Genomic DNA, 19,631 nt, shown 5'->3' on the forward strand with positions numbered 1-19,631 from the left:
GATTTGAGGTTGACTTGAACAAGATGCTCTCATTCAATTTCAAAAGCAATGTGGGGTCCCAGGAGGCAATGCGGAAAGTGTTCTGAAAAAATAGACTAAAATACAAGTATAATCCACTCTCCCATGGCTAAGATTTTGTTAAATTTCTGTTTAATTTTTTTGTTGTGGCTGAGAGGGTGGGTTTGAGGATTCAGACAGAATTCTGGCTTTGCAAGCTGTTTGAGCTCCTGCAGGTTATGGAACCTCTGTGAGCCTGTCTTCCTACCCAAGGAGTGGATAGTGCCTTCCTTCAGAGGGCTGAGGAACCAGGAACACTTTCTCATGCCAGCAGGCTTCCACAGTATTGTTCTTAATGGTGCTATGTATTCTGCCCTTTGAATAGGCCATAAATTATTTATGTCCTGCTATTGAATCAGTTGTCCTATATATTTAATATTAAAGTAAAGAATGACTTCTTATAAATGATCTCTAGTCCTTCCTTCGTTTTCTGTGTATTCTTCAGCAGAGGAGTCTAATGCACCTCATTTATAGCAAATACACTGAGCCCACGTGACTGTGACGGCCAGGGAGGCAGCGTCCTCAGGAGCATGTGGCGGGTCCTGCCCTTGCAGCTGAGCTCGTGGGTAGCGTGGGAAGAGTGCTGGCCAGGGAAACAGGAAATCTGGGTTTTACTTCCACCCTCCCAACCCCCTTCTTCTAAGTGTGTGACTCGGGCACACGACCTGATCTCTCTTTCCTCACTTGTAAAATAGCTGTCATTAGAAAACCTGCCTCCGAGGTTTCTGTGAAAAGAATTAAATTACTAAGTGCAAAGTGTTTTACAAAGCGCCTGGCACAGCACTGGTCACAACAGCCAAAAAGTCGAAACAACCCAAATGTCCATCAGCTGGTGGATGAAAAAACAAAGTGCAGTATATCCATACAAGGGAACAGGATCCAGCCACAGAAAGAACAGAGTACTGATGGAGGCTCCAACACAAATGAGTCCTGAAAACACACTCAGTGAAAGAAGCCAGACCCAAAGAGCCTCCATTTCTATGAAACGTCCAGAATAGGCAAATCTACACAGACAGAAAGCAGATCAGTGGTTGCCAAGGTCTGGAGGGAGTGGGGGTTGGGGAGGTGGTGACTGCTTAAGGGGACAGAGTTTCCCTTTAGGGGGATGAAATGATTTAGACCTCGATAGTGGTGATGATTGTACAACATTGTAAATGTACTTACTACCACAGAAATGCACTTTAAAATGGTTAAAAATGGTGAACTTTATGTTTTGTATATCTTACTACTGTATTAAAAAAACAGTGCCTGGCATAAAATAAGCACTCAATAAATTTTATTTTTCATCCTTAATCCCCTCTTGAGGTCTCAATTTTCCTATTTATAAAGCGAAAGAGACAAAATGATCGTTGAAACTGCTTCTGCCTCTGAGACTCTACCCTCTAGTTGGATGGACCTGTCTTGGGATGGAGAAATCTTTCCATGAAAAGCCATCTCCTGCCCTCTCCCTCCTCTGGTCTAATGCACAACCAGTGCCTTCTTCTGAGCACTCACTTTTGAAGCTGCCATCCCTTCGTCCACAACGATATCCCTTCACATACCCAACAGATCTCCCTGATTGCTGGTGACCCTGAAGAGCTCATGGTGGACTCTCAGTAAATATTTGTTGGACCCGTGAAAGGATGAAAGAATCAATGAAGGAAAGAGTGAGTAGAGAGCCACCGACTCTCCCTCCAGTGGAACCAGCCACAGCTGAGCTCCCCACCCAGAAGTCAGATTTCCTGAACAGTGAGCACGCATCTTCCAAAAGGTAATAAACACCCACCCAATCACACCCTTCCTCTGAAAATTCCTAATCGCACTTTTATTGGACAAGCCAATATGTTAGCCCTCAAAGCTCCTCATTTTTAATCTGTTGACATGTCTTAAGAGTGAGTGAGTTTTGCCTTCTCCCTGTTCACTTAATAGTGTCATGTTCTGGTAACATCTCCAAGAAGTCTTGTCCACTGTCCCCTCTCCTCTTTGTAGCTCCAAGCTCTTTGCTGTCTTGGCACCTCTCCTTTATCTTAGCACCCCAGCAGAGCTTGACCTCCTCCTTTCTAATAGCTTGGACTGCCTTTCTTTCTTTCTTTCCCATTGTCACATCCAGGTTACCCTCGGCAACCTCCCCCTTTCCCCAGTCTCTGTTCTTGACAAAGCCTTGCCTCCACTTCTTATTTCATTCTCTAAAATATCTTGCATTGTTCACCCCTTCATTGCCATATATGAATTTACTTTTAATATCCTCCTCCAACCTCAGACATCCTGAAAAGGGGAGGGGAGTTTCTGAGCCTTTTAGATTATCTTGCATAGTTCCCATATCTACATCAAATTCTAAATCTTTTCATATTGACAAGTGGCCATGACTCACTCTGCCATTCCATCACACATGCAAACACACACACGCGCGCACACACACACACACCTGCCCCTTCTTGTATTCAAGATCAGGGATCAGCAAACTCTTGCTCTTGGATCAAATCCAGGGCACCACCTGATTTTGCAAATAAGGTTTTATTGGTACACAGCCACACCCATTCATTTACATATGGTCTGTGGATGGCTTTGTTGCATGGCATTTAGTACTTGGGACAGATACCTTATAGCCTGAAAAGCCTAAGATATTAACTATCTGGACTTTTACAGACTCCTGCTGTAGACAACTGAGGGATGCCTCAGCCTTTATTTGCAAACTCTTAGCCAAAACCAAGCATTGCCAGATACTGCCTTCATTTCAAATCACCTCCACTTGAAACTCCCCACTCCTCACCTGTAATCTCACTGGCTTCCTATCTCTCTGGGAAGGTTTTCCCTTCTTACCAACTGTGTGAAATACCATCATCCATCAACTGTATTTTTTTTCCGTCTCACTCAGTATCCATTTATCACACAACTTTCCATTTCATTGGCTTTATTTATTTCTACGTGACAGGATGGAGTCAGAGGAAAACAGCCCCTCCCCCGCCCACTTTCAATTCCATGTAAGCACTGTATCTTTTCTCTATGGACATAGTCTAGCTTCTTGGAAATAAACCAAGTGATTCTGCCCTCCAAAGAGACTGTCTTTAATGGTGGTGTGTGGGCTCTGGGGTCCTGCAGGCCTGGATCTGAGCTCCATTTCAGCCACCATCTTTCGAAAACCATCTGCCCTTAGCAGATGCCTTTAAATCAGGTCAACCAACTAGCAAGCCACAGCACCCAATACAAATAATTATCAAGCATTTGAGGTATTTCATGACAACTACCAGCGTCCCTTTCTATTTTTTCCTTCCCTTGCTCTATTTCCTGTCCCTTTCCAGGGCCTCCTATTTTCCAATATTTTCTGTTTTAGCCACTGAGTTCACTTTTGGACTTGACCAAACTCTGCTTTCCTATTTTAATTCTGGAAGCCCCATCCCTTCACCTCCCAGAAGACCTTTTCTTTTAGATAATCCTCTCAACCAAGCCAGTTCTAGGCTCTGGACACTCAATTCCAAAGTTTACCTGCCACTGGATGTAAGGAGAACAGCAAAATAGTATAGAAAAAGCAATCAGACCATCCTACTCCTAGAGCTTAAATCCTGACTGTCCATTTTCAGTTGCCTGACTATAGGAAGTCAAGTACCTGCTCTGAGATCCAGTCTCTCTTCCAGACTCTGCAGATTTCATACCTATTATGTAGAGTTATTGTGAGGAATAGAGACAGCAGTGCCTTGCATAAAGTGGTACTCCACAAATGGGGCTTTTCATTAGAACACATCTTGAAATTGGTATTTGTGCACCTAAACCCAAGGAAAAGTAAAATTCCCAGAGATTATTATGGTGGGAATTACTTTGGTAGAGAAAAAAAAATCTGTTCTTTTAGCGGATTTCCTTTTACAAATTTATCTTTCTTCCTATGTTTTTCTCTCCAGTTAAGGCTTAAAATCTTCTTCCCTTGTCTTTTTCCTTGTCCCCATTTACCGGACTCTTGCAGCCCCTTAATCTCATCTGCTGTTGAGCAATATGGTCCAGGCTGTGCCCATCTTTCTTATAAAATTTACACAAAACACTTCCCTGGCTTTACACACTGTAGGGCCCTGCCTGTGAAGTTTCACATAGGAAACAACCATCCCACGCTCAATGTTCCTGCAGCTTGAAAATGACCAATCACAGGTGGCCATTGCTGGGAATTTTCCACTGAGAAATGGTAACGAAATGAATACACAAAAAGATTTGGCTAGAAGGAGGTCTACCCCTTCCTTATTTACAACAGCAGAAGAAGAGGAAGTAAAAGTAAAATAAATGCCCAATTAAAGGGAGTACATTATTAAATGGGTGGTGTCTCACAACAGAGTACTAGACAGCTATTGTAAATTATATTTTGGAAAACTGTTGGTGCTCTAAAGATGCCATAGTAACTTAAGTTTAATAGAATAGTTTAGGGTTCCTGGTCCATCACGTAAGGAGCTAAGAAGTCTCCACGCCATCCTAACCACAAGTAAAAAGCTGAGCAAACCAACAAACCAACAACTCTGAGACCCAGGAGAACGGGGAGGACACAGGGAAAACCACTGCCCCCCAAAGTGGAGAAACAGACAAGTGAATACAGAGAAGAATCACAACCAACCTGAACAGAAAATCAGAAGCAAACGTTTGTTCCCACAGGAACCAGTGCTGAGGCAGGAAAACCTGAACTGGGACTGACAGTAGCTGGAGGCGCAGCGTGGACAACAGAGAAGTAAACGCCCCAGGGGAGCCCACTTACCCAGTTATCAGAGGGCCCTCATAGTTCTGCACCTTTTAGCTCCAAGAGCCCTACCTGGACCTCACAGGGAACATCAGAGAAAAATCCTCTGCTGCTTCTGGCAGCGAGAGGGGAAGAGGAACCATTGTGAAACACATCAGGGCCTCTGTTCTTCTTAAAGAGTCCAGCCTTCAGAAGAAACCATTTTACCAGAGCCCAACCTGCTGGGGTTTCATCAGAGCCTAACCTACCTGGGGGGGGGGGGTGGAGAGGAGGCAATACCCTGCACTAGCCACCTCTAGAAGGAAAATATACAACTCCAGCCCCCTCCAAACATCCTACTGGGTGTCAAGGAAGGATTAAGATGTTGGTGAAGTTCACAGTTTAGAGGCACAGATTTACCCAAAGACTGGGACCTAATCATAGCACTACAGAATGCTTCCCCTCTGTCCACATCTTACCCCCAAGTTAATAAAGGTCTGTTTACTGGAGCTCCTTTTGCTCAGTACATTGTGTCTAGCTTTCAACAAAAAATAACAAGGCATACTGAAAGGCAAAAAAAAAACACAGTGTGAAGAGATTTGAATGAGCATCAGAAACAGAGTCAGATATGGCAGGAATGTTGGAATTACCAGACCAGGGGTTTAGAAAAACTATGATTAATACGTTAAGGGTTTCAATGGAAAAAGCAGAAGCATGCAAGAACAGATAGACAATGTAAGCAGAGAGACGGAAATCCTAACAAATAAATCAGAAAAATGCTAGCGATCAAAAACATTGTAACAGAAATGAAGAATGCCTTTGATGGGCTCCTTAGAAGACTAGATGCAACCGAGGAAAGCTGCTCTGAATTTGCACTTACAATAAAAGAAACTTCCAAAAGTGAGAAAAGAGAAAGAAAGACTGGAAAAAAACCAGAATATCCAAGAACTTTGGGACAACTACAAAAAGTGTAATGTGCACACATGGGACTATCAGGAGGAAAAGAAACAGAAGCAATATTTAAAGAAATAACGACTGATAAATTGTGAGTTCGAGATTTGCCGATACTATTTTATTTATGTAAAACAGATAAACAAGTTTCTACTGCATAGCACAGGGAACTCTATTCAGTATCTTGTAATAACCTATAATGAAAAAGAATAAGAAAATGAATATACTTGTGTATATATATGACTGAACTATTATGCTGTATACAAGAAATTGACACAACATTGTAAGCTGCCTATACCTCAATTTTAAAAAAAAAGAATGACTGAGAATTTCCCCCAAATTAAGGTTAGACACCAAACCACAAATCCAGGAAGCTCACAGAATGCTAAGCCAAAAACAAACAACAGCAAAACCCCTACAGCTAAGCATATCATATTCAAAGTTGAGATAAAGGAAAAAAATCTTGAAAGAAGCTGAAGAGAGGGGAAACACCTTACCTATAGAGGTACAAAGGTAAGAGTTACATCAGACTTCTCAGAAACAAAGGAAGCAAGAAGAGAATGGAGTACAATATTTAAAGTGTTGAGAGGGGAAAAAAACAAACAGCCTACAACTCTGACCTTGTGAAATATCCTTCAAAAGTGAAGGAGAAAATAAAAACTTCCTCAGACAAAGGAAAATTGAGGGAATTTGTTGGCAGCAGATCTGCCTTCTGAGAAATGTTAAAAGTTCTTCAGAGAGAAGGAAAATGATATATGTCAGAAATTTGGATCTACATAAAGAAGGGAAGAACACTAGATAAGGATCAAGTGAAGATAAAATAAACTTAATTTTCTTATTTTTAATTGACCTAATATGTTCACAGTTTGTTCAAAATAATAATAGGAAAAATGCAGTCAATTATTTATTGACTTATTTAGGCTTACACATAAGTGAAGTGAATAATAGCAATGATACAAGGGACAGGAGGGAGGAATTGGGACTATTTTGTTATTAACGAGACTTGCACTACCTGTGAAGCAGTACAGTGTTATTTGAAAAGTAGACTTGGATTCGTTGTAAATGTATATCACAAAATCAGGGGCAAACAATAAAAAAGTACCAAAGACGTATAATTGATAATGCTAAGAAAGGAGAGACAATGGAATCGTATAAAATCCTCAATTAAAATCAAAAAAGGCAGGAAAAGAAAGGAAGACAAAAATAAGAACAAGAACAACAAGTAGAAAACATTTACAAATTGAGTAAATATTAACCCAATACATCAATAATCACTCTGAATATCAATGGTCTAAATAAATGTACCAATTAAAAGACAAAGACTGTCAGAGTTGATAAAAAAAATATAACCCAGCTATACGCTGTCTACAAGAAACCAACTTTAGATATAAGGGTACATACAAACTAAAAGTGGATGGAGAAAAACATACCATGTTAACACTAATTAAAAGAAAGCAGGAGTAGCTGTATTAATTTCAGATAGAGCAGACTTCAAAGTAGAAAAGTTATCAGTAATTAAGAAGGGCATTACATAGTGATAAAAGGGTCAATTCTCCAGGAAGGCACAATAATTCTTAATGTATATGTGCCTAAAAATAGAATATTTAAGGCAAAATGTGATAGAATTGGAGAAATAGATAAATCCTCTATTATACTTGGAGATTTTAATATCCTTCTATCAAAAATGGACAAATCCAGCAGGCAGAAAATAAGGACACAGTTAAATTCAACAGCACTATCAATAAAGTAGACATAACTGGTATCTACAGATTGTTTCATCCAACAAAAGACTATACATTCTTCTCAAGCTCACATAGAACATTCACCAAGATAGATCATATTCTGGGCTACAAAACATGCTTTAACAAATTTAAAAGAAAAGAAATCACATTAATATCTGTTCAGACCACAAAACAATTAAACTAGAAATCAAAAAGAGGAAGATAGCTGGAAAATCTCCAGAATACTTGGAGGTTAAACAACATCCTTCTAAATAACACATGGGTCAAAAAAGAAATCTCCAAAGAAATTTTAAAATATTTTGATCTAAATAAAAGTGAAAAGACAACATATCAAAATCTGTGGGATGCAATTAAAGCAATGCTTAGAGGAAAACTTGTAACATTGAATGTATATATTAGAAAAGAAGAAAGATTTAAAATCAACAGTCTAAGCTTCCATCTTAGGAAACTAGAAAAGGAAGACAAACTAGATCCAAAGTAAGTGAAAGAAAAGATAAAATAAAAATTAGAACCTAAATCAATTAAATTGATAAGAAAAAAGCAATAAAGAAAATTAAACCAAAAGCTGGTTTTTCAAAAAGATCAGTAAAATTGATAAGCATCTAGGCAGGATAACTAAGAAAAAAAGAGAAGACATGAATTATTTATATCAGAAATAAGAGAAGGGACATCTCTAGAGATTCCCATGCACATTAAAAGGATAATAAAGAAATATTACAAAAAAACTCTATTCCCATAAATTTGATAACCCAAATGAAATGGACTAATTCCTTGAAAGACACAATCTGTTAAAACCCACACAAGAAGCAATGGACAATCTGAAGACCTAATGGTGAGAAACTCTAAGGAACGAACACGATCCAAGTTCAAGATTTAATATAAAGCTTCAGTTATCAAGACAGTATGGTTTTGGTAAATGGATAAACAAATAGATTAATGGATCAGAATAGAGAGCCTAGAAAAAGATCCATATAAATATAGTCAACTGATCTTCAACAAAGGAGCAAAGGCAATACAATGGAGCAAAGACAGTTTTTTTTTTTGAACAAATGGTGCTGGAACAACCAGATATTCACATGCAACAAAATGAATCCAGATCTTACATCTGTCACAAAATTTAACTCAAAATGGATCACAAACTTAAATGTAAAATGCAAAACTATATACCCTTAGAAGATAAGATAGAAGAAAACCTAGATGACCTTGGGTATGGCAATGACTTTTTGGGTACAACATCAAAGGTACAATTCATGACAGAAATAATGGGTAAGCTGGACTTGATTAAAATTAAAGACTTCTCCACAAAAAAGAAAAAAAAAATGTCAAGAGAATCAAAGGACAAGGCACAGACTGGGAGAAAATACTTGCAAGAGACACACGTGATAAAGGATTGTTATTCAAAATATACAAAGGAAGAATTCTTAAAACAACAAACAATAAAAAAATGAACAACCCAATCTAAAAGTGGGCAAAAGACCTGAACAGACACCTCACAAGAAGACATACAGATGACAAGTAAGCATATGAAAACATGTCCAACACTGTATGTCATTAGGGAATTGCAAATTAAACAACAATGAAATACCACTACACACTATTAGAACAGCCAAAATCTGAAACAATGACAACACCAAATGCTGGTGAGGATGTAGAGCAACAGAAACTCTCACTCACTGAGGCTGGGAATGCAAAATGTTACAGCCACTTTGGAAGACAGTATGGAGATTTCTTACAAAACTAAACATACTCTTACCATATGATCCAGCAATCACACTCAACTTATCCAAACAAATTGCAAATTTATGGCCACAAAAAAAAAAAAAAAGCTGTAAATGAATGTTTACAACAGCTTTAGTCGTAATTGCCAAAACTTGGACGCAATCAAAATGTCCTTTAGTAAGTGAATGGACAAAAAAACTGTAGTCAATCTAGACGCTGGAATATGCAGTGCTAAAAAGAAATGAGTTATTAAACTATGAAAAGATGTATTTGGTTTACCAAATGCATATTACTGAGTAAAAGAAGGCCCTCTGAAAAGGTTAGATATTATATGATTCCTGGAAAAGGTTAGATATTATACGATTCCTGGAAAAGGTTAGATGTTATACGATTCCTGGAAAAGGTTAGATGTTATACGATTCCTGGAAAAGGCAAAACTGTAGAGCAGTACTAAGATGTGTAGATGCCGGGGGTCAGAAGAAAGGGAGGGATGAATACGCAAAGCACAAAGGATTTTCAGGGCAGTGAAAATACTCTGTATGATACTATAATGGTGGATACGTGTCATTATACATTTGTCAAAGTCCACAGCATGTACAACACCAAGACTGAACCCTAGTGTAAACTCTGGACTTTGGGTAACAATGTGCCAACGCAGGTTCACCAATTGTGACAAAGCACCACTCTGGTGGAGGATGCTGATAATGGAGGAGGCTATGCAAGCGTGGAGGTGGGAAATACATGGGAAATCTCTATACTTTCCACTCAGTTATGCTACGAACCTAAAACTGCTCTCAAAAATACAGTTTATTAAATGTTTTTAAAAGTGGTGGGAAAAAACAGTTTAAAAACAGAGAATACTGCATATTCCCACTTCTGTTTTGGAGTAAAAAAATACACTATTGTGTTAATGGCCGTTTTCTCTGAAAGATTATAAAGAAAGGCAGTTTATGTTTCCCTAATGCTTATCTATTGGGTTCACCTTTGTTCCTTCAATATGAGTCTTTGATTGTGTGCCTACATAGCTGGTGATTAGTAAATATTTTTGAATAAAAGGGAAAAGAGAAAATTAGTGCATGAAGGGAGATTTGGGGACTCCTCGTTATCTTTATGGGGACCCTTGTTGTCCACACTTCACTGGCCCAAACCCACATATACATCTGGAAGGAAAACACTGAGCACTAACTAGCATCCAGTCTGCAGCCTCCTCACAAGCCTTCAACAGTTCTGAACTTTTCTCTTAGACACCAGTCCACAAAGGTGGGTATGTCCATGAGGAACTCAGACTGACAATGAACTCTTTAGTGGCTATATTAGAACCACTGACTGGTGTGGCTTTGTTCCAAAGATCCTAGAAATACAAGCACTCACCAACTGGGTCGGCGGGATGTGCCACCAGGATACAAGAAAAAAAAAGTAGGATTTATATTTGTATTCATGATGATATTGCTTCTTTTCTAATTTGTACTTTTTCTTTGTATTTTATGTCATAGGATATTACACCATTTATATATGTAATTTTTATATATGTGCATGTGTATACATATGAATGTATATACATATATATACACAGAGATGTATGTATATATACGCACATATTATGTAATATATACATATATGTAATTATACATGTGCTGTGTACATATATGTATATATACACATATATAGAAAGGGAGCATGCTCAAAAAATTTTTGCATGAAGGTGTACCATCAGAAAAGCTTACAGACCACCACAGCAGTGACCATCTGGTCCAGCCCCTTCATTTTAGAAAAGAGGAAACTAAAACTCAGAAAGGAGGTAACTTGCCTACAATTTAGATCTAGCTGGTTAAAGGAAGCTAATGCTTTATCCACTTGTCTTTTTTTCTGCCTCATCTCTGTGTTTTGACAGAGTAGAACTGTGTTTTGAATGCTATGTGAGTCCATGTAAAGAGTGCAGATACATTTTAACATTACATTTCCCTAAAAGTTTAATTTTTAAAAAGTGCTTCCCCACCCAAATGGACCTTCGACCTCCTCTTGCAAAAGGAGGGCTGAACTTCCAGTTACGGATTGCATTCTCCTCGGCCAGATCTCCTCTTCCTAGGAAGCGTTATCCACTGTCTCACAGGAACATTATTTGTAGGGATAATGCCCAGTGGACCCTAATCATACAGAGAATCAGCTACAGAAATCACTCAGGAAAGCATCACAGACCGTCCTCCAGCCTTCTAAAACATTACTTACAAGAGCTGTCAGCAAAAACCCTGTCTCCAGGAACCATTACTTGGAGGGAACTCTGCCAATCACAGCATTACTTAGAAGGCACATTTTTTTTTTTATGTTCCTCAAATGCCTCCTGTCAAACTAAACTAAAGTTCTGAATGGTTTCAAACACTTCCAAGTTTGGCTAAGTAAATATACTCCCAGATTCAAGTGTGGCCCAAGGGCCAGGTAAGTAAGAGTTGTTTTCTCCTAGCCTGAGTGCACACTTTAGTTTGTCAGAGCAGCCTTGTAAAATTCACTGACACTGTGGGGTTTGGATTCTGATGACTAGAGAGGCTTTTACAAGCCTAGAATCTATCGCCAGCTGTCTTCTCTTGTCTAGGGTAAGGAGGAAAACTTTGATTTCTCTGAATCATTTTGAAAATCATCGCCTAGGACAAAAAAAAAAGAAAAGAAAAAAGACTAATGGCAAACGGTAAAAAAGTAAGAGCCACATCTCATCTGTTTCAAATTCTCTCCTCCGAGACCCAGAAGCCCTGCTGATTTCACACACAAACATCTTGCACAGAAGTGGCCCATGTGAGAAACAGGGAACTAGAGATGATCTCCAGCTCCCAAAAGGCAGTTATCAATGGACCCATGTAACCATGATGTCATTACTTTGTTTTCACTGGATGATAGAGTCTTTGCAGAATTATTTGCTCTTGGCAGACCACATATCATAATTCTCTTCCCTTTAGTAATTTCCTCTCTGCTGGAAAAATTCTGCATGCATAGAAACCAGCTCGACAAATGGTGAAAAAATATTTACTTTTCACTTACAATTGCTTTTTTATGTACTGACTGTCAAAACATTATAAACAAAAAGTTGTGTGGAGAACTTTGGCAATATGAGTGCCTATCATGAGAAAAAAAAATGTAAATACGTCATTTAACAAGGTGTTTACAAATAGGTCCAGAACCACAATAGATACCTCAACCACACCCAGTGACACCTCAAACTTGGCACTTGGCATTTGGAAGATAATTCAGTGACATTTTTTTACATTTTTATTGTGCCAACACTTTTGTTATTTAACCCCTTCACAATTTATTCGTTTATTAACTAAATTCATTTTCTTAAGGTGGGAATTAATAACTAGGCATGCTAGAGACAAAGCATGTTTTAATTGTATCATGATATTTAACACAACTCTTTTGATAGCTTTGGAATCAAATTGGAAGAATAAAGATTTTGTAGCAACTGTTTCTTAAAGACTGAGCAAAACTGATCACCAAGCATCCTGAATAAAGGGCTGGCAGGGAGAGGAGGAAGTTCTCTTAGGTGTGGAGGGAAGATCTGTCCTTGCTCTATATTATAGTAATATGTCAGGAACAGACAATGGTCAGGCTCACTGAATTAAAATAATGAAGCAACCTCCCAGTTTAGAAAAAGGATGGCCTCTGGAATCACAAAAATCAGTTTGAATTCTGCCTCCCCACTTACTATCCATGTGATTTGGGGCTAAACACTTAGATTCTCTGGGTTTCAATTTCCTTAAAATCATTTTCTGTGAGAGAAAAAAGGAAAAAAAAAAAAATATATATATATATTTATGTCAGGAACAAGGAAAGTGCTCAAAAAGAGATACTTATTATCAAATCTGCAGACAGTCCAAAGCTGGGGTAAGGGACATTGTATCACAGAATTAAGCTTCAACATTATCATGATAATAGAAAGATGAGCTAAGATGGTAAGGAATATTATAGAAGGACAAAAAATAGAATCTTACAGTTAAAGTATTTTTTTTTTCCTTTTGGTTTTGTTTTAAGTTCAATGGTACCAGCATAGTATGTAGATATCCTGACTTATGTGGAAAAGTTTCTAAAGGCTTGAATGACATGAAGTTTACTACGGAGACAATAGCAGGACATGGATTGCTGAATTATTATCTGTAATCTTTACTACAGAAGCATATGTTGTGTAAAAATCACGGAAAGTAACTAGCCTAATGCACTCTGCCACAGCTGTATCTCATCTCTAACACTGTTTTCAGTTCTGGGCACCACAGTTTCAGAAGGATATTTACAAAATATAGTATAACCTAAAAAGCAAACCCAAATGGCTAAAGGCTCATACAAGGCAGAGCTGAAGAAGCTAGGAATAAGGCTAAAAAAGAGAATTTTAGGGAGAATGTGATAATTGCCCTGAAAACATATGAAGGGCAGTAAAAATCAAAGAGTAATAATAACTAACATGTATTGAGTACCCTGTACAAAGTAGTCACTGTTATCTGCATTTTGCAAAAGAGAAAACTGAGGTGCAGAGAATCAGTTACACATTTATGGTCATATAATTTGTAAGAGTTGAGCCAGTTTTCATCCCAGTAATCCATCCCCAGATCTGGGAGAGATATTAAAGCTATTTCTCAAATATTTCTAACCACTGTCTTACACGATCACAGTAAGATTGCACTCTCTCAATTTTTCTAAAGTTGGACATGGTCTAATGATTGGCTCTGGCCCATGAAATATGAGCATAAATCATACTCATGACTAGTGTGGGAGTTTAGGAGTCTGTGTGCAATTCGCCACATGCTGTTCCCACCATGGATGTGAGGACATGGAATCTCCATCAATCTAAGTCTCTGAGGGACAATGATGAGCAGAGCTGCCCTGCAGATCCATGATGGACAAGAAGCAGGAGCAAAAAATAAACTGTTATTGTTTGATTAAGCCATTGAGATTTGGGGACTGTTTGTTACTGTGGCATTACCTCACCTTTTCTGACAGATTCACGAGCCCACGTGCTGAAACTCATTAAAATAACTCAGAGTAAGGAAACATAATTATTCATATATTTCCAGTGGTCAGAACTAAGAACAGTTTGTATAAATTATAGGCAAACAGATTTGGGCTTTATTTAATTTTTTTTTTAACGGAAAGTCATCCAAAATTGCTTCCTGAAGTAGTGAGCTCCCTGAAAATGGCAGTGTTTAAACAGAGGCCAAATGATGATTTTGCATCTATGTAGCAAAAAAGATGGGCTTCATTAAGGAGGTTTAATGTATCAAACTTTCATCCAGCACCTCCAACACACCAGGCATTTCAGCCACAAAGATAAATCTGAACACACATCCTTATTCTCAAGGATAATCAAGTTCAGAAGTAGATAACCTCGGCTGTCTCTTCTAACAGCATGAGTCAACCAAATTAGAGAAAATAACATGGCCTGAATGAAGCCAACAGCAAGCCCGAACTTAGAAATAACCATGTAGCACCAGAAATCCTGCTGATGCTTACGTTATATTATTATTTTTCAATTAGGAGCCCAAAGTATAGGGTTTGCAAAAGGAAGGAAAACGAGAGAATTGTTGGGTTTAAAGGAGGAACATTTTCCCTTTCTCTAGTTACCATTCTTAAATCTTGCAAAGCAGGCATATTATCTGGCTTACATCAGGGGTGTTCCAGCAAAGGGAATAGCACTGACTCACAGCAATTGTTACCGACCTCTTCCATCACTTCTCCCACCCCTGAGAGTCAGGAAGGGAACATTTCAATACTTACCAAAGTCAGACCTAAAGAGAACCAATAACCTTTCCCTAAGGCCATTCTTCAGTTGGGAAACCCTTTCCAAAATATCAGCAGTATTCCCTAAAAGGGTATTTGAGCAGGGCCTAGAGGAATCCCATACTCTAAGGATGATGTGAAAATCACAAACTAAATCAGTGACTCTAGGGCACACTGACCAAGTTCCCCAAGGCACCTTTAAACAGTACTAATTTCAGTCCTTTCCCTGTTGTTATCAATAGTTAAAGAAAGCTTTGTTTAAAAAAAAAAAACTTCCAAAAATCAAATAGTGCAGAGATGTGCTGTCCTTTGATTGGCTCATTGCATTTTAATGGAAAAACATCTGAAGGGAAGCTTTAACTGTAATTGCTCTGAGGCAAACATTTCCATTTCAGGTTATCATTCATAATATTATTAGCAGTAGTATTCATAATATATTAGTATAATATATGCAGATAGATTTTGCAGTCATTATCTAGACAAGGGTGAGGTATCTAATTACTACTGTTCCCCAACTCAAAAGCGACCGTTTGAACTCTTAATACTCCAACCCTGCCCAGGCCCTAAATCTTCTGAACTATGGTCTCCATGTTCTATGAAATAAACAAATAAATGAGGGCAGGCTGGATTTCAGTGCCACATCTTAAGTCAGCTCAATATGACATGAGTTTCTCAAAAACATACATACAGAAGAAATTGGCTTTGGCACATGGAAGAGCAGCAGGGAACTTGTAGCTCGTGCGAGTGTAATGTGCACGCTTAACACGCTCCCCTGTTTTCAAAAATACAACAATACTCTTCCAGAGATGGCAGGATCCCCGTGGTACCCAGTATGGGGCCGAACTACCTACACAAATATACATTTTACAAACACAGATGTGAAATGTTGACCTAGGACAGAAGAGAGGCATGGAGATTCGGGTGTTTAGTCTACTGGCTCCACACCCAAAAGTTTCAGGGGCAGACCTGATGTTTGAAGAGTGAGACGGCCCAGCCTGCACTTTCATCCGGGTACTGTGGAAATGACCCCATTTTCCAGCACCAGTTAGCCCTCTGCCCCCTTGACCCAAGTTGAGATTTAATCTGGGGTCAGAGGGGAGACCAAGAAAATCGTGCTGGTAGATACTCAGACTGAGAGAAGGGCTGGAAATCACTCTTCTTCCTGGGCTAACGGCTTTGACACACCCACTGAGAATCGATGGCCCGGGGGTGCGGCAGGGAGGCGGGGGGGCCCAGGCACCCTGGCCCCGCACGCACGAAGATGCTGCAGGCATGCAGCTCTGGGCTGGGAGGTCTCAGTGCACTCAGCGGAGGGTTCCCTTTTCCTCCCCCTAGTCCTCCATCCCAGTGCAAAGTGAGCGGGAGAAAGTTGTGCCCGGGCCACAGGGCCCCGGGCTGGGAAGGGACCGAGGGCAGCGGAGAAGGGACCGGAGCCCCCTTACCTTGTCCTTGGGCCCGAGGTTCTGCAAAACCTCCTTGCCGGTGGCGCTCCGGATCTCCACGCCGGCGGGCGCGGGCGATGCGGGCGCGGGCTCCCGGCTCTCCTCCCGGCCTGGGCCCCGGCGTGGGGTGTCCCCCTCCGCCCCGGGGCGGCCCCCCGAGCCGCGGCCGCTGCCCTGGCTGCTCCGGGGAGTCTTCGCGCCCCGCTGCCCCACGCTCAGGGCATCGAAATCCAGCGTCTTGCTCTCGAAGGCGCCCTCCACGTTGCAGAACATGCCGCCGTACTTCTGCCGCGGGACCTGGTCGGTGGTGCCCGGCCGGGCCAGGTACACGGGCAGATCATCTTCGTGGGAGCTGTCCCAGCCTCTGCGGCCCGAGGCCATGCTTGGATGGCGACCGCGGCCCGCGGGTCCTCTTCCCGAGAGGCGGAAAGGGCAGCTGCCGGCAGCGCGCGCCGAGCCACAGTGACTGGGGCGGGAGGAGGCGCCTGAGCCTTCGCGCCAGAGGCGGCAGTGCTGCTCCGGTTCCTGCCAGTCCCGGCGAGCCCCCAGCCAGCGAGCGCGGCGCAGGGGCCGGAGCGGCGGCGAGTTCCGCCCGCCCCGCGGGCCGCACCACCCAGCGCGCCCGGACCCTAAGGTGTCCTGCCGCGATCACGCATCCCTGTTGCCCATCAAAGGAGAAATCCAACTTGGCGCCGTCGCGCGCGCGTGCGCGCGCGCACACAAACACACACACACACACACACACACACACACGCGCGCGCGCGCGCACACACACTCTTCCCGCTCGCCCAACAACCCCCAATTCACACTCAGAGAACTTGCCTCACTCACACGTGCGCACAAAGCCTGCTTTCCCCACACCAACTCCCGAGTTGGCCTCACGAACACAAATCTCTCTGCCCTGCTCAGGCATGGAAACCTTGTTCGCTCAGGTGGGTTGATTTCAAAGCCAAGTCCTTCCTGATTTATAACAACACACACACACACACACAAACTCAGATTTACCAGACTCACAGTCCTAGACTTTGTTTACCCATAATCCCAGACTTGTCTCATCCTAATCTTAGACTTGTCTCACAGTTGCTCCCCGTTCTAGAATCTGCCTCGCAAACCTGCACCCTCACATAATGAACTATAATGGATTATTGGTTTACACACACACACACACACACACACAGACCCTCTTACTTCACTGACCATCACAAAAGCCTATAATTGACTCACACACTTAAACCCACTCTTACTTCCTGTATACCACCCTAGACTTTGCTTTTTACCCACCCTTCATACGTATACACAGTTGCCTCATACACAATTACATTGCAGATCACAGACAGGCCTTGCAAAGTACTCTTAATACCCTGTCCTCATACAACAACCCCCTGGCTGATGCCTGACATACTGAGGTCAGAACCCTACACATGGCCACACACACAAGTCCAGATTTACCTCCAAAATGTACAACCAAAGACTTTGCCTTTCCTGTTGCCTGACACACACACAGGTTTTCCACATGCATAGGCATGCTCTCACTACCTCATCCTCTTCCCCACATCCAGCCACATACACTCGAAGCCGGACTTTGCCTCGTAAACAGAGTCCGCAAAGTGCAGGGCCTGTGTCGCATTTGCACACACAGCCTAAACCCAGAACCTGTGATGCCCACCTTAAACCCACCCCTCTCGGAAATTCACTCATGCATTTATTTAGACATCCAACATGAACTGGGTGCCTACTGTGCTCTTCAGGAGATACTGGAGTGGTAACCAAGGCAGTTGGGGACATGTCCCCACCACGGAAAGTATAGTCTACAATCACCCATTGAGGTAGTCCAGTCATTAACTGGTCTGCCCAACAGACATACTCAACTTCATTTTCTGAATTCCCTACTACATAAGCTCCATGAAGGCAGGTACCTGGTCTGCTGAGTTTACCCTTGAATATCTTGAGTCTAGAACATCTAGAGACATATAAGTTAACGTCCAAAAATCCTTTTTGAATGAAGGGATAACAATCATAGTAATAACAGTGACAACAGGGAACATTTATAGTGAGGTTGCTGTGTGCCACTCATTAGTGTAACTGTTTAACACATACGTATGAATTCCTTTAATGCCCCGGAGCTGGCTTCTCTGTGTACAGAGACACATTCTCTGAAGGCATCTGCACCGAAGTTGATGAACTGAAACTCTGAACTCCAGTCTCGGGGGGAATTGCTATTGGAAAATGGGATCTCAGTGACAGGTCTGTGACAGCCTTGGAGGTTTGAGGGATGGAAGTTGACCTGACAAAGACAAGAATATTGACACAAGTTATACTTAACCCCAGTGAGGAGAAAGGCACTTGCAAAACTGCCTCTGCTTTAACAAAATTACTCGTGATTTCTTAAGCTGACTTCCTCTGGGCAGCTGCTCCTTTTAAACCAATGCTGGTTGGGGATGGACCCAGAAATTCATGTGAGAAGACAGTAAAACAGGCCATTCCCTCTCTGTTTGCTCCTCTAGGTTCTTCCCTCCTCTTTCCCATTGCTCTTAACCTCTCCTCCAGTCATTAATCATTTACAGACTGTTAGGGAGACATTTACTATATATGGCCATCGATGTCGTGGGTTCCCTCCTCTGCAGAACATAATTCTAGGTGGGATGGGAACGGACAGTAAATAAGATGGGTCAAGTCAGATAGTCACAAGAGCTATGAAGAAAATAAGATAGCCCACTTTTTAATTGACTGGTCAGGAAAGACTTCAAGTCTTTCCCCCTTTGACTTTCTGTAAATACCACTGGCCCCGGCACCACCAGCAAGGGCAACAATAAAGATATTCGCTGAGACTTAGGATTTTATTCTGTGCCAGGCTCAGTGCTAAGGACTTCCATACAGTGTCTTGATTAATCTTAAAAAAACACTACAAGTCAGGTACCATTATTTTCCTAGCAAAGAAGCTAAGGCTCTGAGTAAACGCCCAACTTATGACAGAATCATAACTAGAAGCAAGATACGTGCAAAGAGTCCAAGGGTTGGAGCACATTCTGACCGAAGATGCAGGCTTGTATGTGCTCCCGCGTGTGGGCGCACAAGTGTAGAGGAGCCCTGCTGGTACAGCCACATTGCGTCACCACTCTGTTACACTGTAGATGCTTCGTAATTATATTTGTTAACAAAACATCATGTTTAAGAGTCAACAGCTGCATAGACACACATGTGTTTGATGAAGAAAGCATAGCAGCCTTTCAACAAAGACTGAAATAGGAATGGCTAATCTGACTCCAGCTCTACAACCATGTTTACTTGGGCCAGGCAACT

At 41.3% G+C, this 19,631-nt stretch overlaps 1 protein-coding gene across 1 annotated transcript in view; it reads right to left on the reverse strand.

Annotated features, from left to right (window-relative positions):
- DPYSL3 (dihydropyrimidinase like 3) overlaps positions 1-16,743 on the reverse strand; it is a 106,940-nt gene extending 90,197 nt beyond the window's left edge. Inside the window, exon 1 of the mRNA XM_006191587.3 lies at positions 16,332-16,743. Coding sequence (XP_006191649.2) covers positions 16,332-16,712 — 381 coding nt within the window. The 5' untranslated portion in view covers positions 16,713-16,743. The remainder of the gene's footprint in view (positions 1-16,331) is intronic.
- Between the last annotated feature and the right edge of the window lie 2,888 nt (positions 16,744-19,631).

This window comes from Camelus ferus, chromosome 3, assembly GCF_009834535.1.
Source record: "Camelus ferus isolate YT-003-E chromosome 3, BCGSAC_Cfer_1.0, whole genome shotgun sequence".
In the NCBI taxonomy this organism is placed as follows: Eukaryota; Metazoa; Chordata; class Mammalia; order Artiodactyla; family Camelidae; genus Camelus; species Camelus ferus.